The 27,825-nt window shown below is 42.1% G+C and overlaps 4 protein-coding genes across 4 annotated transcripts in view; 3 read left to right on the top strand and 1 right to left on the bottom strand.

Annotated features, from left to right (window-relative positions):
* LOC311045964 (synaptosomal-associated protein 25-B-like) overlaps positions 1-4,285 on the top strand; it is a 68,380-nt gene extending 64,095 nt beyond the window's left edge. Inside the window, exons 7-8 of the mRNA XM_084058035.1 lie at positions 1,470-1,614; positions 3,859-4,285. Of these exons, the coding sequence (XP_083914161.1) occupies positions 1,470-1,614; positions 3,859-3,927 (214 nt within the window). The 3' untranslated portion in view covers positions 3,928-4,285. The remainder of the gene's footprint in view (positions 1-1,469; positions 1,615-3,858) is intronic.
* Positions 4,286-11,231: 6,946 nt separating this feature from the next.
* Positions 11,232-14,048, bottom strand: LOC311062653 (arylamine N-acetyltransferase, pineal gland isozyme NAT-10-like). Its single transcript, XM_084081854.1, has 3 exons — positions 13,958-14,048; positions 13,145-13,219; positions 11,232-12,138 (listed from the first exon to the last, which is right to left on the bottom strand). The coding sequence occupies exon 3, from the start codon at positions 12,129-12,131 to the stop codon at positions 11,250-11,252; it is 882 nt and encodes a 293-aa protein (XP_083937980.1). The 5' UTR covers positions 12,132-12,138; positions 13,145-13,219; positions 13,958-14,048; the 3' UTR covers positions 11,232-11,249.
* A 352-nt stretch (positions 14,049-14,400) lies between these two features.
* On the top strand, positions 14,401-18,363 carry sdr42e1 (short chain dehydrogenase/reductase family 42E, member 1). Its single transcript, XM_084067471.1, has 3 exons — positions 14,401-14,577; positions 14,859-14,945; positions 15,940-18,363. The coding sequence occupies exons 2-3, from the start codon at positions 14,884-14,886 to the stop codon at positions 17,078-17,080; spliced, it is 1,203 nt and encodes a 400-aa protein (XP_083923597.1). The 5' UTR covers positions 14,401-14,577; positions 14,859-14,883; the 3' UTR covers positions 17,081-18,363.
* Positions 18,364-20,580: 2,217 nt separating this feature from the next.
* Positions 20,581-27,825, top strand: part of wtip (WT1 interacting protein) — a 62,265-nt gene continuing 55,020 nt past the window's right edge. Inside the window, exon 1 of the mRNA XM_084075525.1 lies at positions 20,581-22,667. Coding sequence (XP_083931651.1) covers positions 21,065-22,667 — 1,603 coding nt within the window. The 5' untranslated portion in view covers positions 20,581-21,064. The remainder of the gene's footprint in view (positions 22,668-27,825) is intronic.

The following is a 27,825-nucleotide window of genomic DNA, read 5'->3' as shown; positions in this document are numbered from 1 at the left end:
TGGTCTGATTCCTTGTGCTCCTGGCAGAACGATTGTACCACAGGCCTGTGCGTACTCAATGTACCGCTCCATTGTCCGCTAATGTATTAAAGCACCAACACCACCACCTTCTAAGTACTGACTCTGACCCCTTCATTTATTTCCTAGTACTATTTGACTGTGAATTCCACGACAGATCCCTGGCTAATAAGCCTTATATGCCTTAACACTGTACATTGTAATTGCCCATCATTTTTTTGGGGGGGGGAACACTTTAAATATTGTATCTATTGTTCATCTTTTTCTAAAGGGGGACAACACCCGTCGCAAGTTGATGATGTCATTTGTCCATCTGTGGTCCGGCCCTATGGAATGCATGTGCAAAACATATTTAAAATGTTTTGATGCTCATATTAACACATCGGGTGCCAGCATTTTTTCATAACAACTTACCGTGGGTGCCAGCATTCTCCCCATTGACTGCGCTTTGCTGTTTAAAGCTTCCGTGTGCGTTACAAGCAAATCCACGCAAAAAAAAGCATCGATTCATGTTGTGCCATGAGCCTGGCTACAGCCTGGAACCATAACATTCCCCTCGCGAGTTACAACGGGGGGGGATCGCGCATGACCGGTTTTCCCCACAGGAAACAGATTCGGAGATATAGGCGTTTCAAAGTAGGAAATAGACAGGAAGCGGATGGGGAAAAAAATGTGTTTCCGGTGAGCGATCTGGCACTTCCTTCGCAGGATTACAATGGGTGCTCCCAGAGCTGCTCTAGTCCCGCCCGAGCGGAGAAAAACGAAAAAAACAAAAAGACTAAACTCACGGTTCAGACCGTGTTCGGCACCGAAGCGCCACTATGTAAACACACGGTTCAGACCGTGTTCGGCACCGGATGTGTTAAGTATAAGTATTACGTTGGTTTTTATTTGCACATGCATTCCCCATGAATTTCATAGGGCTGGACCACACATGGACAAATGACATCATCAACTTGCGACGGACGTTGTCCCCTTTGAGTAAAAGATTATTTCTAAAGTAATTTCTAAAGTAAATCAAATATTTAAGGTGTTTTGTGACGCGTTTTGAGCTTGTAGATCTGCTATTCTTGAATTGTAATTGGAATCCTGATTTTTATTGCCATTTTTTAATTGGAATCCTGAAAAGTTACATTTTTATTTAATTTCAAATGCATTTAGTTATACTTATGTCAACTTTATGAACTTAAATACAAATACATTGGACACGAAAAAGACCTTTTAATAGTGATCATTAAGCTACTAATATAGACTGAAGTAAAAAGTGGGTCTTTTTGCATGTTTGGAATTGTAACAGCTGAAATCAATAATATATCAGTATTCCGAGCAGCAGTATTCAATGCGGGCAGCATTAAGTGAAGGTGGGGGCAGCATGTGGCCCCCGGGCCGCCATGCAGTTGCCCATGTATGGTTTAGGTGGTTAATTTCATCTTCCCCATGTGCGTCGCCAGGGTAACAGACGATGCACGGGAGACAGAAATGGATGACAACCTGGAGCAGGTGGGCGGGATCATCGGGAACCTGCGTCACATGGCTCTGGACATGGGTCAGGAAATAGACACCCAGAACCGCCAGATCGACAGGATCATGGAGAAGGTACGGAGGAGGGCACCCTGCTAGGGGACACATTTAATACAGCCAGCATTGGCCTAGTGATGTGTCGACGCATTCTCACTCCCAAGAAGTCAAACGTTTTGACGTTTGGTCACATTTGTCCCGATTATTGTCACGATTATTGTTACGAATATGCATTTTGGGACGTGAGAATGTGTTGGATGTGTTGGATGTGTTCCAAACCGCCCCCTCAGGTCTTCTAGTTGTGACCTGGTCGAAGTAACTCTTCGACTCTTTTTTTTTGGCTTATTTTTTAAGTTATTTGTACTTTTTCTGTAATTGTATTCTTGCTCTGTAAAGCACTTTCAGCTGCTATTCATGTCATGAAAGGTGCTATACAAATAAAGACTATTATTATTATGGCTTTGGTTCTATTTCAGCAATGGTGGAAAAAGTACTATTTTTTTTTTACTTAAGTAAAAGTATCAATACTGCAATGTAGAAATACTCCGTTACAAGTAAAAGTCCGGAATTCAAAATGTATTTGAGTAGAAGTACAAAAGTATTGGTATCAAAATGTACTTAAAGTACCAAAAGTAAAAGTACTCATGCAAGTTTTCAAATGTATAAAATGCATAAAAATCTTTTGAAAATAGCAGATCAAGCTCAAAAGCATTGTGAGCTTGTATATCGGCTATTTTCAAATGGCCGGAATGTATATAGGGCAGAAGAGGTTATGTTTTGTAATAATAATCAAAATCTACAAAGTAACTAAAGATTTCAAATAATTGTAGAGGGGTAAAAGTACAACATTTGCCTCTGCGATGTAGTGGACTAGAAGTTAAATAATTGGAAATTGGAAATACTCTAGTAAAGTACAAATACCTAAAAATTGCAGTACAGTACAGTACTTGAGTAAATGTACTTAGTTACTTTCCACCACTGTATTTAAGGGCTTTTTTTTTAAGACACGTGAGAGTGTGTGTGTGTGTGTGTGTGTGTGTGTGTGTGTGTGTGTGTGTGTGTGTGTGTGTGTGTGTGTGTGTGTGTGTGTGTGTGTGTGTGTGTGTGTGTGTGTGTGTGTGTGTGTGTGTGTGTGTGTGTGTGAGAGAGGGAGCGAGAGAGTATACCGTATACTGTGTCTTAGTCGCTTGTGACTTTGTCTTTGTGTGTGTTGTCTTGTAGTTGTTGTTGTTGTTGTTGTTGTTGTTGTTTTATGCTCTTGCTGTTCTTTTTTTGCCGTATTAAGGGTTGCTGTTAAATTATTTGTACTTTTTCTGTAATTGTATTCTTGCTCTGTAAAGCACTTTGAGCTGCATTTCATGTCATGAAAGGTGCTATACAAATGAAGTTTATCATTATTATTATGGCTTTGGTTCTATTTCAGGGCCTTTTTATTTTTTTTAAGAATCGTAACTTTCCGGTTTGGTTTTTCCCAGCTTTCAGCCTCACCACTTAACCTACAATACCTCCTGCTACTGTGTGTGCATCGCCGTATTCTGTATACAGTGTCACTGCCTGTAGTTTCATTTCACAAGTTAAAGATTCTTCATGTTTGTTGTGAAACAAGGAAAAAGAAATGGAAAGATGTAGCGCGTAAATGATTGCACAAACTTTGTCTTTGTCCATGAGACAAGGGTGAAGTCCATCCCAGGTTGTGAAGGTCTGAGATTGTGAAACAGAAGGGCGATAGGAGGCATTAAATGGGGGGGGAGGGTGCAGTAATACTGCAGTATGCAGGGGTGGGGAGGTAAACAGATGGTTGTGTACTAGACAGGCGTACTGTGACAGGACAACAGGAGATAGGTCATGGCATTTCCTCCCACCTTGGGTACAGGGGAAGGCTTGGTAAAGATGTCTGCTATCGGGACCCAATTTTTTATGGGTCACGAGTAAATATCCCCTTTTCTTTTGCAACATAAAAGACTATATATATATATATATTTCAAAAGATTTTCCCCTACCCAAAATTCTGAAATAAAAAGGTCATTTTTCACAAGAATTTGATGAATGTAAAAACTCAACAATCTAAGAAATTCCATACATTTAAAGAAACATTTAGAAGTAGTGAAAACAGCCAATCTACAAGCTTGTAGATTTGCTGTTTTCATTAGTTTGGGTCCCGGGGTAGACATCAAATTTCTCTTTTGGGTCTCGAGCTAAAAGGTTTGGGAACCACCGTGCTATAGCGTGCCAATTAACCTCTCTCAACCTTTCTCCTTCCTCCACACAAAACCTCTCCGTTTCCTCCTATCTGTCTTTCTTCCTGTCCGTCCCACTTTCCAGGCTGACTCCAACAAGACCAGGATTGACGAGGCCAACCAGCGCGCCACAAAGATGCTGGGCAGTGGCTAAACTAAGAAAACTGAGAAGAAGAAGTGCTTTCATCCCCATTTCCCCAAACCCCCGTCCCCGACAATACCCCTCCATCCACCCGCCGACCCACCCCACCCTACCCCACCCACCCATCCACCACCTGCACCCAGCGCTCTTCACCCTTGCTTGACATCGGGTGACGCTTTTATCGTGGTAATGTACTCCATAGAGGTTTGCACACATGCACATATCAGACCTTTCCTCTGCCCTCCTCATCATCACCCTCATCCAGCCCCCCCCCCCCTCTCCCCCAGTCCTGATGTCAAACGTCGTTCAGTGTCGTCTGTCTTTGGCTTTTATTAAAGAAAAACGATGATGATAGTCCTGTTATACCACGTCAAACACATTCTATGTACCAACCAACCCCCTCCCCCCCAAAGCTGCCCTTCTCTTTCTGAGGTTGTATATATTACTGTAGTGCTTCTGTGATGGCTTTTAGTTGACCTGTTCTCTCTCTTCATCATGTCTCTCCATCCGTCTATCCATGTATCTCTTCTCTCTATTGTATGTTGATCTCTTTATGTCTCTCTCTCTCTTTTTTAAGTTTTAAGTGTAATATAAACCTTATACCTTGTTTCAAAAGACTTCGAAAATAATGCAGGAACTGCTTTTCAACATGTTATCATCCCCCCCTCACCCCCACCCCCCCCTTCTGTCGGTTTTTCCACTGTTGTCCATGTAAAACACACTAAGTATGTATCAATCTATCTATCTATCTTAACTATCAGCATAGATGTTGTGATGCTAACTGATAATAACACCACATATTCACTTATATGATTATAGCTCTCACACCTTCTGACTTAAGCTCTTTTCCCCGTGTCACTAACTAACTAAGAGCCCTGTTATGCTTATAGTTAAATATAACAATTAAGTATAAATCACCCCTAACCGTTTAGATAGATATTATTGCCAACCGTGTTCAGTTGCCCCAGCAACACACCTTTGTTCTTCCTTTTTGGGGGCAATGCACTTGTATTAGAGGAAGCAAAAACTATACTATTTGAGCCATTTTGACAGTGAAACTGCTTGACCGTGTTATCATACCAGTGTTTTAACCAAGTTATGTGAATGAGACAGTATTTATGTTATTGGATTGTACACTATTATTCAGTGTTCTTTATCCTCAGGGAACCAGAACTGATCATCTTAAAGAAAGGGTTGACCTTTCAATTTGATGTATTGGTTGTTCTTTGCAATACATACAGAACATTATGTACTGTAAATTATTATATTGTTGCATGTTGTGCAGAAAAGTGGGACTTGGGTGGGGATGTGCAGTTATTGAATGCAATATGTAGTCAAAGTAAATAATATTGGAGGATATTATCCACATTATAAGATTACAATATATATATATATATTATAACACTAACAGAGTGAAAAGGGACAGAGCTTAGTTGAGTGTGAGATTCATGAACACATACCAAACCAGTGAACCTGTGCAGTTAGGATCATAGACATTGGCAGGACTACATTACCACCGATTCAAATCCTGGCAGTTATAAAGCTGTGCATTAAGTGTGTTATGCATGTCCAATGGCTGCTCGATATTACTGAATAATTAATTTTAGCTTGACGAAAAATGTCTTAACATGGCGACCGCATGCTCCGTATCTAGACCACACAAAAAGGAGAGACCCATGTTTCCTGCGACGTTTTGCAATAGTGCCACTTCTTTTTTTTGTCTCACGAATATATACCTTTCCAGACTGTGACCATCATTGTAAAATAATAATATTATGGGAAATGCCAATAATAAAAAAAAACGTCATAACTGTAGAACAAAAACAAGTCTTCTCTTCTGTTTCTGCGTTGTTGATGTGATTGTTTGTGGCTTGGTATTATTAGCGCTGGTTAAGCTTTTGTTTTAGCTGGAAACTAGCAATTTCTGATGTCACACTGGGATATCAAATCAGACATTGTCTCTGTCGGGTGGAAACCTCATACGTACAAATCTGTTACTTTTCAGGATTCAAATTCAAAAATAGCGAAAGTAACTTTAGCTATTTTTGATGCTTTTGATGCTGTGACACTGTAGTTTGGTCAAGTAGGGCGTTAATTAATGAAAGATCTCAAAAAGCTAAATTAATATGGAGATAATAGGTTTCTTCCCCTACAGCAACGATATAATATGCACTATGAATTGGTCATTGTCAGAAACAGCTCGAGCAGAGTTTGCAGTCTGCGTTTTTAGGTCCCGGCCCTCTTGGTTAAGAAGCACTGCAGATAGTGATATCTGATCCAGTCAGATCTTGTAGCATTATCATTCCTCATACTGCCTTTGGAGGTCATCTCCCTTCAAAGAAAGCACTCAGGTCCACACAGTCAGATATCGCATTGTCTTTTATCTTAAGCCCTAATTTATATTCTGTCACTGGTGTTGCTCACTGAGAAAATTAAGTGAGCGATACAAGTACAAATATTAGCCTTCAGCTTGGTTTATGGACTGCTGTGAAGGGTAGCTGAGGTAATTTCTGCGTCACTTTCCATCTAATCTTACATCTTCACAGGGAATGTGATAATAATTATGTCAAAATATAGAGATAGATTTTTAGATAGATTCATATTAATCTCTCAAGACATAATCTGTCAGCACCACTGCCCTAAACATGTAGTGTTGTTGTTATGTAGGAATAAATACACAAGCACCCGGGAGGAAGTGAACGAAGAAAGGGGTGGAGCCAAAGCGAGTTCCTGTTTCTGCACAAGGCAAAAAAAGAAGGAAAAACGAAAATGTTATTTTCCTTTTTTCTTTACCGAACGGGTTCTCTCTCTCTCACACACACACACACACACACACACACACACACACACACACACACACACACACACACACACACACACACACACACACACACACACACACACTGTGACACACACACACACAGGGATCATAAATCAGTTCCTTCACATATGCAATCATTTTAACTCAGCTCAGCTTTGCCAAGAATAACAGACTTTATTGACAAATATGAGGTTCATATGAAAGAAACAGAGAGGTTGGAGAAAAGAAAGAAAGTAAATTGTGATATTATTATCAAACAAAGGTACATTTCCCAAAAGGAAATGCATGTATTGAATTCAGTCAGACAAGAAGCAGGGCTAAAACATATAGATTGCCATAAAGATTGCCATAAAGATTAATGACCAGAGGGAGAATATCAAAAGCAGAGGCAAGGATGTCCCACCCATCCCCTTCATTTTCTTTAGCATGTGGCACTGGCAAACCAATATTAGACTAGTATGAACACAGGACTGCGGACAAAGGAAACAGATATACCAGACTAAATCATAATACAATGAGACAAATTCACATAGCTGTGTAAATATTATTTGATCTTGGCGTTCAGGCTTGTCTATAAATAACTCCCTGCTCAGCACGTTAGCAAACAACCATTTAAGAGCATGGAGATATACATCTATAACAAACCCCCCAGGGGAAACAGAACCCTTAGGGAAAGCAGAAAACAAAGCACATATACACATACATAACATTCAGTGGCAGCACTGACAGCAAGAGGAAGTGCAATGAATCAGGTGAGCTTAAGTAGACCGCCCATTTGATCAGCTGTTTGACACGTCACATACAACATCGCCCACATAGAGCTGCACATGCGTTGAACCTCTCGAGTGTATCTGCCTGAACTAGCTCACAGGCTACGCATCATTTAATTTTTTCTTGTATACAGTACATTTTCTTGGTTAAGAAAATGAGAGTATAGAGAGAAAGAGAGAGAGAGAGTGAGTGGGATGCGGGACGAGCCACACACATTAGACTAATGGACATCTACTGCGGTGCTCTGGGCTTAGGCAGGATTACAGTTAGCCACGTCACTAAGAACATGGACACACGCACGCACGCACGCACACACACACACACACACACACACACACACACACACACACACACACACACACACACACACACACACACACACACACACACACACACAGGCTTGAGTAAACAGTATATATACATGAAAGGGTAATCCTCTGAACCGGAACCAAGTCACGCTTTAACACATTTCAGTCAAACTCTATCTGCTTAACATAAAGGATAATATGGAAGATTTAAGAAATATAATTCCCCCCCAGGTTTCCAAGCATATTAAAGAATACACAACACAGCAACAATGGAGGGCAGGCAGTAGGGACTAGGGAGTGGTGGTCTGGTGGGTTATGGATAGAGGTGGGATAATCCCAAACTAAAGCACCTCATCCCTACCCCTTATCAGTGGTTCTCAAACCTTTTCATGTCAAGGACCCCCAAATTGATATGTATTTGTCCACGGACCCCCATCTGAAAATGTTTTGTACCAAGGACTCCCAGAAGAGAAAATCAAAAACTACTTTTTCATTTTGTTTTTTAAAAATAGCAGATGTACAAGCTCGCACTGTGGCACGAGGTGACGTGCTGTGAGTTTGTATATCTGCTATTTCTTAATAGCCGACGTATAAAATATTGATTGATAAAGGGGTTAAAATGACTGATGCTATGTTAACTTAATTATTTTTGCTGGGGACCCCCTGGAACCCCCTCAAGGACTCCTGCTGAGGGTCCCTGGAACCCATTTTGAGAACCACTGAGGTACCTTTGTACCGATCTATCTATCATCAGAGGTACTACACCATGCCACAACATGCTGGTTAGGATCATTCTATAATATGACCCATGTAATAAACATGCTGGTTAAGATCATTCTATAATATGACCCATGTAATAAAGCAATATGCGTGACTGACCAAAACCATTTTTGGAATAATCTCCTGTTCTAAAGAATGGATATTTGAATGTTGGGGCGTATGCAGCCATGTTTCTGTCTGCCTCTTGGTCTTGCTGCATGTCTGCTGCTTTAGCAGCCCCGCCCCCGACACACTGCAGCAGTGTAAGTCATGCGTGACAGCTATGACTTGTCAACAAGTACCCACAGCGCCCCCAGCTGCACATCTGCTGTAGGTGCATTGTGGCTGCTTCATTGAGAGGCACTGTGCTATTTAACCACAGATAGAATAGGCTCTGTGCACAGCAGCTATATTGGAAAGAAATTGGGCCTCTTCCTTACTTCCTTCACAGGTGTTACCAATGATACTGATGAAGGCTCTGTTCCATTCTGGTCAAACTGAGTCAGGGTGCTGATATTGTGCATGTTGGCTCATTGGAAACAGTCTGCTACACCAGTGGGTCTCAAAGTGTGGTCCAGGGACCCTCATGGTTCCTTGAGGGGGCCCCTTACGGGTGTGTAACTCTGAGAGTGTACAAATGGAACCAAATGGACAAATGGAACCATTTGGTTCTATTTGTACACTCTCAGAGTTATGGGGGTTCTTGAAATTAAAAGGTTTGAGAACCACTGTGCTACATTAAATGGAACAGAGCCTTCATTTGAATCATTGGTAACACCTGTGAAGAAAGAAAGGAAGAAGCCCAATTTCTTTACAATATGGCTGCTGTGCATAGAGCCTATAGAATATAAAAGTCCCCACTCCGTGGGGAGTTTTTTGTCACTGTATATGTACACACATCGACACTGTTTGAAATGATTGTCCATTTGTTCATGAGTTATGGCTTATGACTTTTTTGAGATTTTTCTACATGTTATGCATCCTAAATGTCTCCGCCAAGCCGAAGGAATAGCGAGCGAGTATGTTTTACCCCCTGTCCGTCCGTCCTTCTGTCTGTGAACAGCTAATCTCCGGCACTGTTGGCCTGATCGCAACGAAACTTTGCACACACACTCCCTGGATGCCAATTCCGAACCTCTGGCCCAAATTATTCACATGGGCCTGTTAAAGCGCCACCATGAGGCCGATTTCTGACCTGGCGGAGACCTGTGCTCCGAGGAGCACTTTTTCTAGTTAATGTATGTAGCTACCTCCTCTGACCTTTTTTGTATACTTTTTTGTATACTGTATACTGTTTGCTACAGTATACAGACCTGAAATATTTGGAACCAGTGGCTCCTACACAGAATACACTGGGTTGGAGCCACTTAGTATGCCAATTGCCGACCCTGATCCTGAGGAAGGCCTTTAAAGATTCCTCCTTTACCTTAGTGGATGGATGCATTGATAATATAAGTGAACACATGTTCACTTTGTATGTTTGATTATGATTCTTCGTTGTGTTGCAACATTAATTTACATTTGTTTATTGTACAGACATATTAAAATGGCCGTTAAATGGCCGTTGGCTCCTTGTCTTTAATACATGTGCACACCAGCTAGAGGCTCTAACAGTATGTCATCTTTAATCCACATGTCTGCATAGAGTATACAGCCTTTTTGTTCATCTCTCCTTCATTATTTAAGTGAGTATGACATGAAAAGGCAAGCCTTCACTTCGGGTTATCTAATTAACTAATTATGTTTTCAGTGCTTCATTTGTTAAATGATGTGCTTGATTCACAGATAGCCTACGCATTACTACTACAATGTAAAATGCACACAGAGACATTTTTGAAGAGGAAGCGGTTACTTAAACATTTTTCTTCTCTTTATAATGATAACTATAGCATGGAGCAGAGGTCATATAGACCTAGTAGCATTAAAATGCAGTGGGGTAAAGTCACTAAGTACATTTACTCAAGTACTGTACATAAGTACACTTTTGAGGATTTTTTACTTTACTGGAGTATTTCCCATTTTCGGTGCTTTTACTTCTACTCCACTACATCTCAGAGGCAAATATTGTACTTTTATTCCACTACAATTATTTGAAAACATTGTTTACTAATTACTTTGCAGATATAAATGATTACATTATAAAACATACATTAACCTCTTTAGGCCTATTCACTTTAGGCCTATTCTAAGCTCACAACGCAACGCGTTGTCAAATATTTTAGTACTTTTACTTTTGGTACTTTAAGTATATTTTGATACCAATATTTTTTTAATTCCGGACTTTTACTTGTAACAGAGTACTTCTACATTGCAGTATTGATACTTTTACTTAAGTAAAACATTTGAGTACTTTTTCCACCACTGTTTAAATTTAAAACTCAATTAAAGACTAGCGCGTGAACTTGCTGCATTCTTGTATCTGTGTCAATATTTGTTAATGCCACAAGGAGGTGCCCACAAGGAGGTGCTATAAGGTTATAAGGTTGCCTTGCCTTGCCTTGCCTATGTCAGTGCTTCTCAAACCTTTTCATGTCAAGGACCCCCAAATTGATATGTATGTGGCCACGGAGACCCATCATATAATAAGTTGTTCTAGGGACCCCCAGAAGATAAGATCTGTGTAAAAAAAATAAAAAATAAAAAACAGCCCTCTCTCCATTTGGCTCAATGTGTAATCATAAAGTCATCTTTAAAATGGTCATTTGGTTGTTCAGAGGCACCAACTTGTTTGCCAACTTTATGTTGAACTTTTCCTTCAGAACTTGCTCCATTTCATCATCCGCTATGTTCTTCATGTCTATGATATCAACACCCTCCTCGGGCCTGAAGGTGACCTCGCTGAAGGTCCAGCCGATGAGGGCTCGGAATCCCGTGGCCGTCTGCAGAGAACAGATGGTCTTATTGGTGAAAAGGGACTTTGGATCCGTCTGAAGAGTGTTGGTGGTCTCAAGGAAGTGATCGACCCCGCGAGGCACCAGGGAGAAGCAGTAGATCGGCTTCGTTTGCTTCTTCTCCACGAGACTTGAACTGGCAAAGTCCGGATTCAGAACCACAGGCTTTCTCATCGTTTTCTCCAAGTGCCAGACGTCCCCTCGCTCTGTGAGGCGAAAGACCCCGGAGGCCTGCGCTTGGTCCTCTCCAGAAACGAGCTCGAGGGGTTCCCAGATTTGGTAAGACACGCCGTAGCTCACGTCCGCTATGTACGCCTTCCCGTCAATGACGACTTTGTTGACGAGGTGAGATTCCATGGGGTTGTAGTCGTTGGCGAGGCTGTTGAAAACCCTCGAGCCCAGCTTTGTGGGGTTGTAGCCCAGCTCCTTCAGCACCCAGGAGAACAGAAGGTTGTTTTCACAGCACCAGCCGCCACGGCTGCTCCTGACGAGCTTGTTAAAAATGACCTCCAGGTCCATGGTGTTCTTCTCACCACAGTGGATGCTGAGGTTCTCGAATGGGATCGTCATGACGTGCTGTCTGTGGATTGACTTCAGCGTTGCAAGGTCTGGGCTTCCATGTGGGCCGTGGAACCCAATCCTTTTGAAGTACTCCTCCAGATTCATGTTGGCCCTGCAAAAGACATGAATTTAGGCACACCGTTATATTATATTGCACCCCCTTTTTAAATAAATCTACCTCCCAGTCTGTTAGAAATCTTTGTGTACTTTGTGTCTGCAAACTTCTAAATAAAGTATTCAATCAATCAATCAATCAATCAATCAATCAATCAATCAATCAATCAATCAATCAATCAATCAATCAATCAATGTTGGAGCCTTTATTGTTGTGAGAGCTACAATAAACCCTGTTAACTATTATGGAGGGGTTACCATGTCTCTACCTACAAATCTTCAACCTACCGGTCATAAAACAAGTTTAAGTAAATGCATGTTAAAGTCATACATTTCAGATTGTCTCAAGGTTTTGTTTTTACTTTTCCCTTTTCCATTTATGTCTCTCTTTCATGATTTAAGTGAGTTTATGACATGAAATCAAACAAGGCTTCACTTCGGTTTATGTAATTAACATATAGAAATAGCAGATTCCTCCAATGTTAACTACCTTGAACCCACCACCATACAAATCACCACCAAGTTATTCAAAACATGTGATTCGAGTTCTGTATGAAGGAAAGCATACAGACATAACATTGTAGGCCTATATGACTCATTTCTATCTTATATTTTAATCTATGTTATGCTTTTAAAGCAATTAACAATAGGCCCCTACAGTATCTCAAGTATTTTTTTGGCACTTTCATAAATATATCTTATCTAGCAAAATATTGAAATATTTACATAATATGACAAATATTTTGTTGTGCACAGTTTCTGTAAGGCTTTCTATAGCTGTGACAGGTTATATGACATATATTATATGACATTATGTGTATGTTAGCACAGATAACCTGTCACAGCTATAGAAAGCCTTACAGAAACTGTGCACAACCATTTACACATTAAAACAAAAATACACATAATCAAAATAGATGACACTTGTTACATCTCGCTACATTGTCCACAATTCTTTTGCACAAAAAACAACAACAACAAGAACAAAGTAAAAAACACTTTACCTTTTCTATTGCTTATTCTTGTTGTCCTGGAACGTTTGTGCAGCTCCAAGGTATTTGACTCTCACAGACTTTGCCCTTGAAGAAAAGTTAACTAGTTAACAGGTTGTTATAGAGAAACACCTTGAAGACTGTTGCGCACAGCAACATTCTGGATATAAACATATGTAGGCCTAGCCAAACATATATAGAGGCTATTTCCATCTGCTTAGTGCAAGCAATAATATTAAAGCCACAATAACAAAGATAGAGAGCAAAATAGTCCGTTTCCAGATCAGGTATCGAACCTGACAGATGTTTAAGGAAGAAGAACAGAGGAGCTGCGTTTCCTTCTCAGTCTCACGTGACACTCTTTTATAAAGCGGTTATAATAAACTATAACTTATGACCACCAACCCCAAGATGCTGATTGGATCAGATCAGTGTTTATGTAAGAGAGGGGCTCTTTCAAATACAAAGATTGCATTACCTAGACTCTAGAGATGAAGTGGTTACTTTGTGACAACAACATTGTCACATGTTATGCACTGCGCGCTGTCTATATCGACACGCTGAACTGTGTTGTTGCAGTGGTGGAAAAAGTAGCTACTCAGATTCTTTACTTAAGTAAATGTAGCAATACTGCAATGTAGAAATACTCTGTTACAAGTAAAAGTCCGGAATTCAAAATGTACTTGAGTAAAAGTACAAAAGTATTGCAATAAAAATGTACTTAAAGTACCGAAAGAAGAAAGTACTCGCAGAATGTCCGTCAGGGCTGTTAAGTAGTACTTTAATGTACTACTTTACACCATTGTCTATATGCCGATTCCTTACCTGACAAAAGTGTGCGACAATTCTTTAAACTACACTTCTGTCATCATCTTCTCGCATTCAGTGAGACTGCAGCGTCGACTGTCGTTTATGTAACTCATACAGTGCAGTTCAATAACTAGATCATGTCAGTCTCAGTCGTAGGTTTTAATGTACTGCACTGCCCTCTACTGGACACTGGCAACAAGTACGCCAATCTGTATTATTTTAACCTGATTCACTGCATTTTCACATTAAAAACGTATTAACTCCATTATGTCAATGTTTACTATTAGCTTATTTGAGATTTAGACAGATATAGCCCACTCAACAAAATACTAATGTTAAAAGACAAATAAAAAGAAGGAAAAAAAGGAGGAGGCCGTCACGTACATAACATAACATAGTTACGTAAACCTACTAGCCTATCACAGCGCAGCCGGGGCTGTCCTCCTTCCGGGTTGGTTGTTATGTAGGTGCAGTTAATAGTTAATGTGTGTCCAATCGACCGTTAAATACACATTTTATGGATAATTTTGCTACTGTGTAATAATTACTCTTTTCGTGTTTCATTTTGACGTTCGTGAACGAAAGTAACTTATTATTTCGTCTCGACACAACTGATCACATCCGCTGGTGCAAAGGTTTGTAACTGTAACCTTTTATACTTTGGCCATTCAAAAATAGCAGATCTACAAGTTGTAGATCTGCTATTTTTGTAAAATCGTGAAAATGTGTGCAAGCCTTTGAATATTATAGTCTTTTAAAGCGATCATTTGTATTTCAAATCTTTGCTTCTGGGGGTCCCTGGAACAACATATTTTGAGATGGGGGTCCAAAAATACATATCATTTTGGGGGTCCTTGACATGAAAACTTTGGGAACCACTGTATTTAGATAACGTTTTCTGTTTGTTTTTCCACAGATAGGCCTAAAACAACGCATCTACAATGGAAAATGCACGAACAGACACGTTTTTGATCACCGGGGGAAGCGGGTACTTTGGTTATCGGTAAGAACCATTTAAAACCTTTCCCTTTCTGTTGATGATAACGATAACAACAGCACTGAGCACAATGTCAATTTGATGTAATTTTAATTTGATTGGAACTCGACTCCACTGTGAACATGCTTGCTTTTAAATCAATATTTGTTCAGACCACAAGAGGGCGTTATAACACAGGATAATGAAGCCTTCACACTTTGGAGCTAATGTTAAAGGGGTATTTCACTACTTTAAACATGCCTGGGGTCATTTTCACCATAGTCTGCCCCCCTCTTTTCCCCCCAATTCAATTTTTCAATTCAAAGGAGCTTTATTGGCATGATAAAACACACATTTGCATTGCCAATGCAAGTGTCAAAAACATAATGACCTTGCAAGCTTATGCAAAGGCTAAAATGTAACTTAGATAGCATGTTATTTAGACAGATGCCAGGTCATTGACCTGGCATCCTATTGTGTGTATAGTTTCAATGTACAGGCTGATGATAGGTTTGTGGTTTACGTATGTATTAGTTTTTAGATTATTGGTTTTCTTACGTATTACGTTATCATTGGATTACTATTTATATGCATTTAATGTATTATTGATGTATTATGATGTATTCTCTTGTGTGCCTGTGTACATCGCTCTGGATTAAGAGTGTCTGCTAAATGCCTAAATTGTAAACATGATAAAAACAATTTATGAATAAAAATGGGGAAAGTATGTACAGTTGGAGGGGGTACAACATTGTGTTAAACATGTTGTACCCACATACATGTTGGCAAGGGTTTAAAGTTTTTTGAAACAAATAGAAATCCTTCAAGATGTAGCAGTCACTTTTGGGACAATTAGCAGCATTTTGCTGTGGGGCGCCACAGCCAGTGGTTAGTGCTATTTGGGGGGGGGTCATTGACATGGAAATGTTGGGATTTGGGAACCCCTAATCTAACTGGATGAGTTGTGTTCATGGCTGTTGTCTTCCAGTACCTTTTTAAAGCTTGTTTCCTCTTTCTGCAGCCTGGCCTGTTCACTACATAAAAAAGGTGCCAAAATCGTTCTGTTTGACGTGACGCCTCCAAAAAACGAAGACATGCCAGAGGGCATTGTGTTCCTGCAGGGGGACATACGCGAATACGCAGAAGTGGAGAAGGCCGTCACAGGCGTGGACTGCGTGTTCCACGTGGCCTCCTACGGCATGTCCGGCAGAGAGCAGCTCGACCGGCGTCTGATCGAGGCGGTGAACGTCCGGGGCACGGAGAACGTGCTGAAGGCCTGCGTGGAGAAGGCCGTGTCCAGGCTGGTCTACACCAGCACCTTCAACGTGGTCTTCGGCGGCCAAGTCATCGAGAACGGAAACGAGAGCCTGCCGTACCTGCCTCTCCACCTCCACCCCGACCACTACAGCAGGACCAAGTCGGTGGCCGAGATGGCGGTGATGAAGGCCAACGGTTCGCCGCTGAAGGAGTCGGACGGCCCCGCCGCGGCGGTCCTGAGGACTTGTGCCCTGCGTCCCGCGGGGATATACGGACCCGGGGAGCAGAGGCACCTGCCCAGGATCGTCGGCTACATAGAGAAGGGGATCTTCAGGTTTGTTTACGGGAAACCGAGCAGCCTGGTGGAGTTCGTCCACGTGGACAACCTGGTGTCGGCCCACGAGCTGGCCGCCGCGGCCCTGACCGCGGAGCGCGAGCACCTCTCCGCCGGTCAGGCCTACTTCATCTCCGACGGCAGGCCCGTCAACAACTTCGAGTTCTTCAGGCCTCTGGTGGAGGGCCTCGGCTACGATTTCCCCAAAGTGCGCCTGCCCGTGTCGCTCATTTACTTCTTCGCCTTCCTCACAGAGGTGATTCACTACCTCGTCGGCCCCTTCTATAACTTCCAGCCCCTGCTCACGCGCACGGAGGTGTACAAGACCGGCGTGACGCATTACTTCAGCATGGCGAAGGCCAGGGGAGAGCTGGGCTACGAGCCGCGGGAGTACAACATGGACGAGGTGGTGCAGTGGTTCAGAAGCAGAGGGCACGGGAGGAAAGCCCAGAGCTCGACGCTCAAACGCCTGCTGTTGGACGCTCTGCTCATCGCGGGGTTCACCGCTGTGGTTCTCTCCTACCTCCCCATGGTTGGCAGCTATGGTGACAGCGCCGCTGCAAGCCAATAATGCTAATTCTGCAGTCTGTTTAGGGCTGTCACGATTGTGAAGTTTTACTTGACGATTGTCGCTCAAATAATTGTGATTAACGTTTTTTATGGTGTTTCTGTCGGTGAACATTAGAACATTGTGAATTAAAATGACATTTCTGTTTGGCTTTTAGGTTTCGTAGACAAAAGGTGCACAGGGAGATATGACAAATAACTTACATCATTTAATAATAGTGGAAATAGCCCATTTACAAGCTCAAAACACGTCACACGTTTTGAGCTTGTAGATGTGCTATTTACACTATTTTTGAAAATGTTTTAAAATATGTAAATAATTGTGATTAGCCGATTCTGTAATAATTGTGACAGGCCTAGAGGACAGCGCTGCAAGGCAGTAATGTTAATTTTACGGTCTGTTGCAACAAGAGCAACACATGTGAAGGCTTATTTTTTAACTGTGGTGCCTACAAGTACTAGCATGAATAAGTAAAGGGACACATTTTCACTCTTCACGCTAGATGGTCTCTCACATTTGTACACTAGAATGATGTATTCAGGCAGTACAATATATGTGATACACATTATAGTTGTAATGTGAAATTATTTTTAGAAGCAAATGTTGGACACAGTACATTTTTGGAGGTTGCTAGATACGATGGAATACATGCTTTGTGCCTTGTAAAAGCAGCCTGCCATAAGCCAACTCTACCGTTGAAAATGGTGTGATTAGATAGTATGTACACAGTAAAAATTCTCAGTGTTAACCCATTAGACTAGAGTCTAAAAACGCCTTCTAAATCCTGATCTAAGTTTTCTGGAAAACTTCAAATATGTATTCAAAAATTACAAAAAAGAATGTTGCTATATACTGTACATAGCAACAACAACCCCAAAAGAGGTTCCCGGATTGAAAGGTATAGTTACATATAGGGGTTCCTGGTCTAAATGGGTATTTATTCATTTGTAACTGTAAGAGGGTGTGTACAAATCCTTATGGGTCCATTTGTTTACATGTGTACGTAGAGTTAAATTAACACCAAGGATTTTACTGTGTATACCATCATTTTTGCATTTTCCATTTTAAGGACAGCATGTTACTGTCATCATAATAGGCTATCTATATCAACTAACTACCTCTTTCTCTGAATCATTTGGGTGTGAAAATAGTGTGTAGGATGAGTGAGTGTGCATAATATGGACCATAGGTTACACATTATTTCATTTCTGATTTAGGCTTGTTTATTGTAAGCAGGCTACAAGCTAATTTCTGAAATTAATAAGCAACGTTCTTAATAAAGAATATTTGAATTGTATGTTTTTTTGTTGAATACTATTAGTTTAATTTGATTTGCTGTTGCCAAACTCAGGAGTACTGTTAAGTAGACCGTTTTTCATCCAATGAATTTGCTATTCAGCCAGTACCTCACATTAGTGTTCAGTAAAATATGGAAAAGTCTTGGGTCTTCGTTGTAAAAAAAAACAACTGATAATTATATAATGATGAAGACAAACTTGGGACGCTAAATGATGGTCATGCCATCTAGCAAAATGTAAGGCATCTAACACAGACTTGACTTTATAATGCATCTATCCCGGAGGGTATCATCCATCACTCATGGGCACGTCATAATGCACGTTAAGTGCTTTTTGTAAGTTAGTTAGTTGGGACAAGGTGAACAGTCCTTTGTGCCATTTTAGGTTGCCTGAGATGAATGCATAAGTACCTCTGGACTATCCCTTTATTGTTGCATTGAAATGTGTGACTCTATTGAATTCCGTGACTCTAGAGGTCGCTGTAGCTCAGCGCTGGCACGGTGTCTGTTATTAGTTTTAATTATATGAGGGAATTATTTGTTTTAACACACGATTACAGTATGTGTTTCTATGAGCTAAAATGATAAGAGATTGTATTTAATAATTTAGCTTGTTATGAGGTGGTGCATTGAGGTAGGATTAATGCTATAGCGGTTAGTCAGTGTGGGTAATATAGGCCTACGTTTCATGATAGAACTTCTATCATGAAACAAAATCCCTTTTTATTTATTGCCTACTATCATAGAAGGCAATAAATAAAAAGGGATTTTCAAACTTCATGTGGCATCATGTGTCCAGGCTGTAAACCATTTCTGTACTGCAGTGTGACTGTGACATATGTACAGCAACCTGCATTACTTATTAACTTACTTATCCCAGTACAAGAGGAGACACACCTCCCGGTCCTGGTCCATAATTGGAGGACACTCACTGCATTCCTTCCTTCACGTTGAACAAACAAAAGGCTATAAACAGTGTGACTGTCTCTTATCTGGTGTCTAATACAGTGGTTCTCAAACGGGTCACTGTCATCTAGGGAAGATGACAGTGAAGTGACAATTTAAGGACTTTTAAGACCTTGTCAATAGCCTACCTCAAAATAAAATTAAATAAAACATAAAAGACCATTACTGCATCAACAAACTATATTATTAAAAAAAAGAAAAACTGGTCAAACATTGGCCAAATTGTCAAATAAACTGTGGTGGGGGTCCCCAGTTCAAATATGATTATTTGGGGGCGGGGGTATGATATATAGCCTAGTCATGTTAACTATGTCTGTGCATCAAATACCCCGAACAAATGATTTCGTTTCGGAGCAACAACAAAAAAAGAAGCCAATAAAATCTTCACAGCTTCAGTAGTCACAGTATTCTGCAGTGGTGGAAAGTAAGTAAGTACATCTACTCAAGTACTGTACTTAAGTACAATTTTGAGGTATTTTTACTTGAGTATTTCCCAATACTTTTGCTTCTACTCCACTACATTTACATTGTTGCATTGATACTTTTACTTTAAGTAAAAAATGTGAGTAGGCTACTTCTTCCACCACTGGTAGTCTGGAGTGAGTCGCAGGACTCAACAGGTCACTAACGTCGGTGTAACACCAGGCTCCCCCTTGCTGAGTTTGGTCTCAGTCATTGTTTCTCTCCAACATTAGAAGCACATTCCAGACAACGTTGCCAGGTTTCGCGAGAGAAACAAGCAACCAGGTCTATGAAAACAAGCCCAAAAGATGCAAGCCCTCCTTCGGCCTTTAAACATTCAACACTGGCTATTTGAAAATAGCCGATCTACAAGTTCAGAATGCGTTGCAAAAAAAAAAAAGATCTTGAAGAAAATTTGACAAATTTGGAATATTTTTGAAAATCTTGTAGGGGGGTCCCTGGCATAAAATATATTTTTTTAGATGGGGGTCCGCAGACATATACATATTAATTTGGGGGTCCTGGACTTGAAAATGTTTGAGAACCACTGGTTTAAACAACATTATAGGAAACAAGCCCACATAAGCAACTACACTTTAACAAAAAACTAACAATATTTACACGGAATTTATTACCAGAAAAAAGCCCAAAGTCGCTTATAATAAGCGGACATGGCAACGGTGATTCCAGAGCGTCGCAGAGCGTCCTGGTCTACATGCTCACATTCCTCCAACACGAACCTAGATCCACTAGATCTCCCTGTTCCGGACGCGTGGTGCGGTGCGGGGTAAACTTTCGTGCAAATCGCCATTGAACGACTCTCAACATTATTTAACGCGACTTTTTATCGCTTTATTATTTAAGGAACTCCTAAAGGAAGAGCTTGGAGGAGGAAAAAAAACTAAACACACGGTGTTGAAATTCCTCCGCGCTGCAGCAGCGCGCCATTGACTGACTGTAAAAAAAAAAAAGACCTTTCAACTTAACAAAAAAACTGAAGTTGACAAACGGATCCCGAAACTGTGAGAAGAAGCCAGGATTGAGTTTTTTTTTTGTTTGTGTTTTTTTTTTTAATGTTTTGGTTTTTGGAGCAGATCCTGAGGAGGACGATGCAGCGCACAGTGGAGAACATTATCACTAGTGTGGGTTTGGCTGCTGTTGTAGAAGAACTAGACAGCGTTTTGTTATGATCTCCATGTGAAAACCATCCACTAGTGTGTGGGTCTGGTTCTCTCTCTCTCTCTGGGTGTCTCAGAAACATCATGGAGCAGTACGAGGAGGACCTGGTGGGAGTGGGACTCCACCACCACCGGGCCGGTAAGGAGGAGGACCTGCAGGGTCTCCACCGGGCCGGTAAGCTGATGGAGGACCTGTCCCTGTACGAAGCCTACCAGGAGGGCATGATGTACGGTAACGGGGGGAAGAACAGCGTTGTTGCGCGGCGGGTCGGAGGAGGAGACCTGGTGATCAGCCCCGACCTGGACTTCTCCGCTCCGGAGCACAAGGTGCCGCTGAACGGCTCCTCCGTGCTGGTGGAGATGAACAGCTACCCGTACGGGTCCAACAAAGTCTACACGGCGGCCACGGCTCGTCCCGTCAACGTCCCCGTGGATTTCTGCGCTCCTCAGCGGGACATTTACAACAACAACAACAACAACGACCACCACGGGTGCACCGCCACGCTGTCCGAGGTGGCTCTGCCGTGCTACGGCGGACCCCCTCCGGACCACCGGCAGCAGCACCGCGCGGACCGGCGGTACTCCCTGGAGGTGCAGGCTCACCACCGCTACAGCAGCGGCATGGCGCTGGACGCCGCGTCCCTCCACAAGGTCCCTCTGCCCGGCAACAGGTGCACCAGCGTCTGCATCACGACGCACCACGACGGCCGGTACCAGGCCACCAGCCCGCGCTCCAGCCTGGCCTCCTCGCTCTCCTCGCACGAGCCGAGCGGCAAGCAGCACGCCGGCAGCCCCAGGTCCAGCATCAGCACCGGCCCCGGACCCCCCGGACCCGGGTACACCAGCCCCCGCTCCAGCCTGGTGCACTGCGAGGGGGGCAGCAGCGTCATGAGTCCCCGCTCCAGCTACGCCAGCACGGCCAGCGACACCAGCAAGACCTCCAGCCCCAGGACCAGCCTCAACAGCTACGACTACAGCAGCAAGCCCAGCAGCAACCGGACCAGCGGCATCAGCCTGGGCTACGACCAGAGGCACACCAGCCCCAGGTCCAGCACCGCCAGCCAGTACTCCTTCACCACCAGCCCCAGGTCCAGCTACTCGGACTCGCGGTACGTGGGCTCCTCCGCGGGGGGGAACCACGACCTCCTGGACGGCGCGGTGCTGCACGGCATGCCGGCGATGGCGAGTCCTCGGTCGAGCATCTGCAGCCAGGACGGCAGCGCCAGGGGTCCCGCCGGGACCGTGGTGAGCCCCCGGTCCAGCATCTCCAGCCACAGCTCCAGGAGTTCCCGCAGCTCCAGAGGGTCTATGAGCACCTACCCCGACCTGCAGCTGCCCTCGCCGAGGTCCTCCATGCTGGGGAGTAGTTTACACGAAGACACGCTGCTCCAGGACTACGGAGACTCCTCCAACGGGATGCACTGTCGGGTTCAGCTCCAAGCGGAGCCCCAGCAGGGTCAGCCGTCCCCGGCCGGGATGAGCGCCGAGGTGCAGACCTCGGGTTCTCCGTCTTCGTTCACTTATGGCATGTCTTCTAAAACCACGGCCCCCGGCCAGAGGTTTAAGCTGCCCTACCAGGTCACCCCGTGCCGGGAGGTCGGCCCCAGTCAGGCGGAGAGACGGCTGGAGGCTCTCACCCTGGAGCTGGAGAAGGAGCTGGAGATGCACATGAAGAAAGAATACTTTGGTGAGTATTTAAACAAAAATAATGAAGAATTCGTGTTTGTGTTTTGACAAATGTCTTGGATTTACAAACAGGCGGCTGTGGTGCGTAATCTGCGCAATTACGCGCAAAATTGATTTGTTGGAAGTAGGCCTACATATTAGATCTTTATATGTAACCAATAATACAAAGTCGTTAAAATCATAATGAGGTTGAGACAATTGAAATATATGTATTGTATTCATTCATCATTATTGATGAGGAAATACTGAGCTTGAACTTGTCCTTTGACCTTTTTATGCTGAAGGTTCAACTTCAGCACCTCTGGGTTAAGCCTGGGGGTGGGGTTGTTGTCAGCCTCATACACACAAAGCACAAAGGTGCTTTAAGTGAAAACGTTTAAGCTCCATGGCTGATAGTATAGTGATCAATGCTGCGGAGGGTAAAAGGGGTCTACCTCTCCATCTCTTTAGTGGGACATCAATGTCATCCTATCAGGAGAGAGAGAACCCATGTATCAGCTTCAATGATATAGTATTCCAGTTTTTGTATGTTTTTTGGTCCATCACTTCTTTTCACGTCCATCAGTTATACATTTCAGTTGTTTATCCTGTATCATGTATGAGTTCTCTCTCCCGATTGGATGAAATTGGGATCACAACCTGAAAATGTATTTTCTTTCTGCTGAAGAGCTGAAGAGACGGGGTGACCCCTGTTACTGAACAGACTCTATATAGCAATGATTACTATAAGAATATAGAGTCATTTTTTGGCACTTATTGTTTAACAAAATAATATAAATTAATGTTAGTTACTTCGACCAAAATCGATATATTTGGCCAACTGGAGCATGAATGACCTCAGTTTATGGCCTGATTTTGTTGATTAGTTGGCACCTTGGCGGGTGCTGGTTGCTGATTGTTTTAAAATACTGCAAAGGGCACAGCAGTACAGCTCCTCAAATCAATATGTTCTTCATCAGGTTCTTGGGCATTGAACTGGTGTTTTGGTCTCGACTCATCACCTCACCCAACCACTGCAGAGGAAAACCTGAATCTATATCAAATCAAATCAAATCAATCTTTATTGTCACATCACATTATAAGTAATATGGGTGAAATTCTTGATTGTGCAGACCCATCGTTGCAGTTAAAAGATAGAGGATAAGAGCGTAAAAGGGAAGAGGAGAGGGGGGAGAGAGGAGACACATAAAATGCATGATATATAACTAATGTGCATAATAAAATAAAAGTCATGTATGTGTGAAGAGAGACCATTAAAACACAGTTCAATCACTCTGTGCTGCAGTGGCAATAGGCTCAGCTCTTCTTCAGCAGTCTGATTGATGCTAGATAAAAACCTCTGTTGGAGAAGAACCCCCCTAACTACAGTGTGGGGTATTTACATGTTCTTGTAACAAGACATGGTCCTTCCTTTCTAGATAAAGTTTCCTAACCCTAGCACACTGGTTCTCAAACTTTTTCATGTCAAGGACCCCCAAAATGATATGTATCTGGGATGTTTTGAGACTCCCATCTCAAACACATTTTCAGGGACCTCCAGAAGCAAAGATTTGAGTTAAAAATGTTCACTGTTAAATTATATATATTCACGCTTTTTCAAAAATAGCAGATCTACAAGCTCTTAGCGCGGCACGAAGTGACGCGCTAAGAGCTTGTAGATCTGCTGTTTTTGAATAGCCAAAGTATAAAATATGGTTAAAGTGGTTAAAATGATTGTGACGCCATATTAACTAATTTAGCTGGGGACCCCCTTGTACCCCCCCAAGGACCCCTACTTTGAGAACCAATGCCCTAGCAGACATGAGGGGTGCAAGGTGAAACACACACCAAAAAGAAATGAAAGTCTGAGGTGCTGGTTGTGACTCCAGTATCATTAAAGAAAATAAAAAGTAACCTGGAGCTGAGTGTCACTAGTCTGAAAATGAAGAGACAAGAACTGCTCTCCTAAACTCATTTTAAAAGTAGTAATAATACATTTTCCCTTCTGTTCTGTTTTCTTCTTTTTCCTCGTGCATAAGAAGTGGCATCTCCATGGCAACTATTCGCGATGTGTACTTTTACGACTGTGAAACATTATATGCTTCTTGTCGATTATATCCTGTGCTTTGAAATAGCTAAAGTGACACCAGCTTCTTAACCGCAACAACAAAGTGTTACCATGTCATTACTGTGTTAACCCCATTCAATCCGGGAACGCATCTGTGTCATTTTAGATCTTTAGCTATAACCATTATTTTAGACTGGCTATTAAAAAATAGCAGATATACAAGCTCATAGCGCGGCACCGAGTGCCGCGCTATGAGCTTGTAGATCTGCTATTTTTGAAAAATCATGAAAATGTGTGCAAATCTTTGAATATATATATATATATTTGTAAAGCAAACATTTGTAACTCAGATCTTTGCTTCTGGGGGGTACGTGGAGCAAAATATTTTGAGATGGCGGTCCGCGACCAAGTACCTATAATTTTGGGGTTCCTTGTACATGAAAAAGTTTGAGAACCCACTGATATTATAGCAACATACCCCGAGCGCCGCACAGTGGCTGCTCACTGCCTCCTAATGATTATAGGATGGGTAAAATGCAGATTACAAATCAGGCAGATCACGTATGTGCAAATGTACAGTGACAAATAATTCATTACATGATCTCTTCCATACGCTTTTCAGAAAACTGTTAGGTTTTTAGAAGACATTTGAGATGCGTTCCCGGAGTTGAATGGGTTAATCAGTATTGCTACTATCTTCCTGCAGCTTTGTTACCATGTTATTACTCTTAATCGGTATTCCTACTATCTTCTTGCAGTTTGTGCCAAAAGGGTTTTCATTCAAGAAAAACAGTCACAGCTTTGTTAGTTTAGGCAAGGTCTGTTTGCAACCTGCATATCGTCGCTGTGCAGGCAGAAACCTTGTATCTCCACATTTTCAACATTTTATTTATTCATTTTCTACATCAGTGCCCTTACTTTGTCATCATGCTACAGTGGTACACAAAAGTAGCAAAAATAGCCGATCTACACGGTCACAACATGTCGAGGTTGCAATGCGTTGTGAGCTTGTTCGTCTGCTATTTTAGCTATATTTGAACGTTTTTAAAAGTGTGTCTCTGTGGGTTTTATAAATAATACCGAACCAATGAAAAGTATTAGCAAGAGCTTATTTTTTGATTGATTGAATACTTTATTAACAGTTAGCAAAAAGTACAGAGGTACAGTTATGCAATAGTGCTAAAAGGTTAACACAAAAAGCCCTGAGGGCTTGTTTCCATTGTGGTCCTGTGTATTCAATTCATCAGGACATATAAAGACATACAATACTATACAAGAAACCACCAACAGCAGTAACAGTATATTTACAGAAAAACAGCGGGTTGGGTAATTTCTTTTGGCAAGCTAGAAAACCTGTCTGTAGGTCCGGCTGCAAATTGCAGACAGGTGCTCTTTTATGGTTTTGTGACTAAATAATAACTACATTGGATCCATTTTCCGGTTTTGGACAGTGGTGTAAACTAACTAAGAACATTTACTGAAGTACTGTACTTAAGTAAAATGTTGAGGTACTTTTACTTTACTGGAGTATTTCCAATGTTTAATACTTTTACTTCTACTCCACTACATCTCAGAGGCAAATATTGTACTTTTACTCCACTACAATTATTTGAAAACTTGAGTCACTAGTTGCTTTGCAGATATAAATTATTACATTATAAAACATACATTAACCACTTTAGCCCTATTTTATACATAGACTATTTGAAAATAGCCGATCTACAAGCTCACAACGCGTCGCATCGCGACGCGTTGTGAGCTTGTAGATCGGCTATTTTCAAACATTTTAGTGCTTTTACTTTTGGTACTTTAAGTATATTTTGATGCCAATACCTTTGTACTTTTACTCAAATAACATTTTGAACACAGACCTTTTTACTTGTAACAGAGTATTTCTACATTGCAAGTATTGATACTTTTACTTAAGTAGAGTAAATGTGAGGTTTTGGACATGCGTGGTCGTCCTGCTGGACAGCGGACGACGGTATAATTCTACGTTATCAGCAACAGGTCCCTCTGTGGGCAGCGGGCAGATAACGGTGGCTTTTTGCAGGGCAATACTAATTTCTGTCTTGGCAGAGCTAACGTTTACACAGCGCCGAGCGGCGCTGAATGGAACCTTCTGTTCCGTCCGGAGAGCAGAGAGAGATACCCTTCAGTGATTCAGCAGCGCAGCAGAGGTCTCAGTGCTGTTGAAAGGGAGCGTTGCAGACAGTCAACCTCTGGAAGACCCATGGGTAGTTGTCTCAGCGTTATAGCTCAATGGGTGCTCAGGATTAAACAATAGGCTCTATGCACAGCAGCCATATTGGACAGAAATTGGGCCCCTTCCTTGCTTCCTTCACAGGTGTTACCAATGACACTAATGAAGGCTCTGTTCCATTTAGTGTAGCACAGTGGTTCTCAAACTTTTTAATTTCAAGGACCCCCATAACTCTGAGAGTGTACAAATGGAACCAAATGGACCCGGGAGGGTCCATTTGGTTCCATTTGTACACTCTCTGAGTTACACCCTCTCAAGGAACCATGAGGGTCCCTGGACCACACTTTGAGACCAACTAGTATTTCTAGTGAGCCAACATGCACAATAACAGCACCCTGACTCTGTTTGACCAGAATGGAACAGAGCCTTCATTAGTATCATTGGTAACACCTGTGAAGGAAGTCAGAAGAGGCCCAATTTCTCTCCAAAAAGAATAGGCTCTGTGCATAGAGCCTATTCAATCCCTGAAACGCATCTACAAGCTCAAAGCGCGGCACAGAGTGCCGCGCTTTGAGCTTTTTTTTGTTTTTTTTTTTTAGTGAAAATGTGTGCAAATCTTTGAATGCATATCATTTTAAAGCAAACATTTGCTTCTGGGGGTCCCTGGAACAAAACATTTTGAGATTGGGGTCCGCAGCCAAATGCATATCTAGAAATGTTTTCTAGATCCTATATAGCAAAAACAGTATTTTGCTATATCGTGGTGCTCCAATCTTTTCCTGTCAAGGACCCCCAAAATGATATGTATTTGGCCTCGGACCCCAATCTCAACATATGTTGTTCCAGGAACCCCCAGAAGCACAGATCGGAGTTAAAATGTTTGCTTTATAATATATATATATATATATA

This window comes from Gymnoscopelus microlampas (genome assembly GCF_963454915.1).
Source record: "Gymnoscopelus microlampas genome assembly, chromosome: 1".
In the NCBI taxonomy this organism is placed as follows: domain Eukaryota; kingdom Metazoa; phylum Chordata; class Actinopteri; order Myctophiformes; family Myctophidae; genus Gymnoscopelus; species Gymnoscopelus microlampas.
Note: the sequence above shows the minus strand (reverse complement) of the source record. Positions and strands in the feature narration are given on the sequence as shown.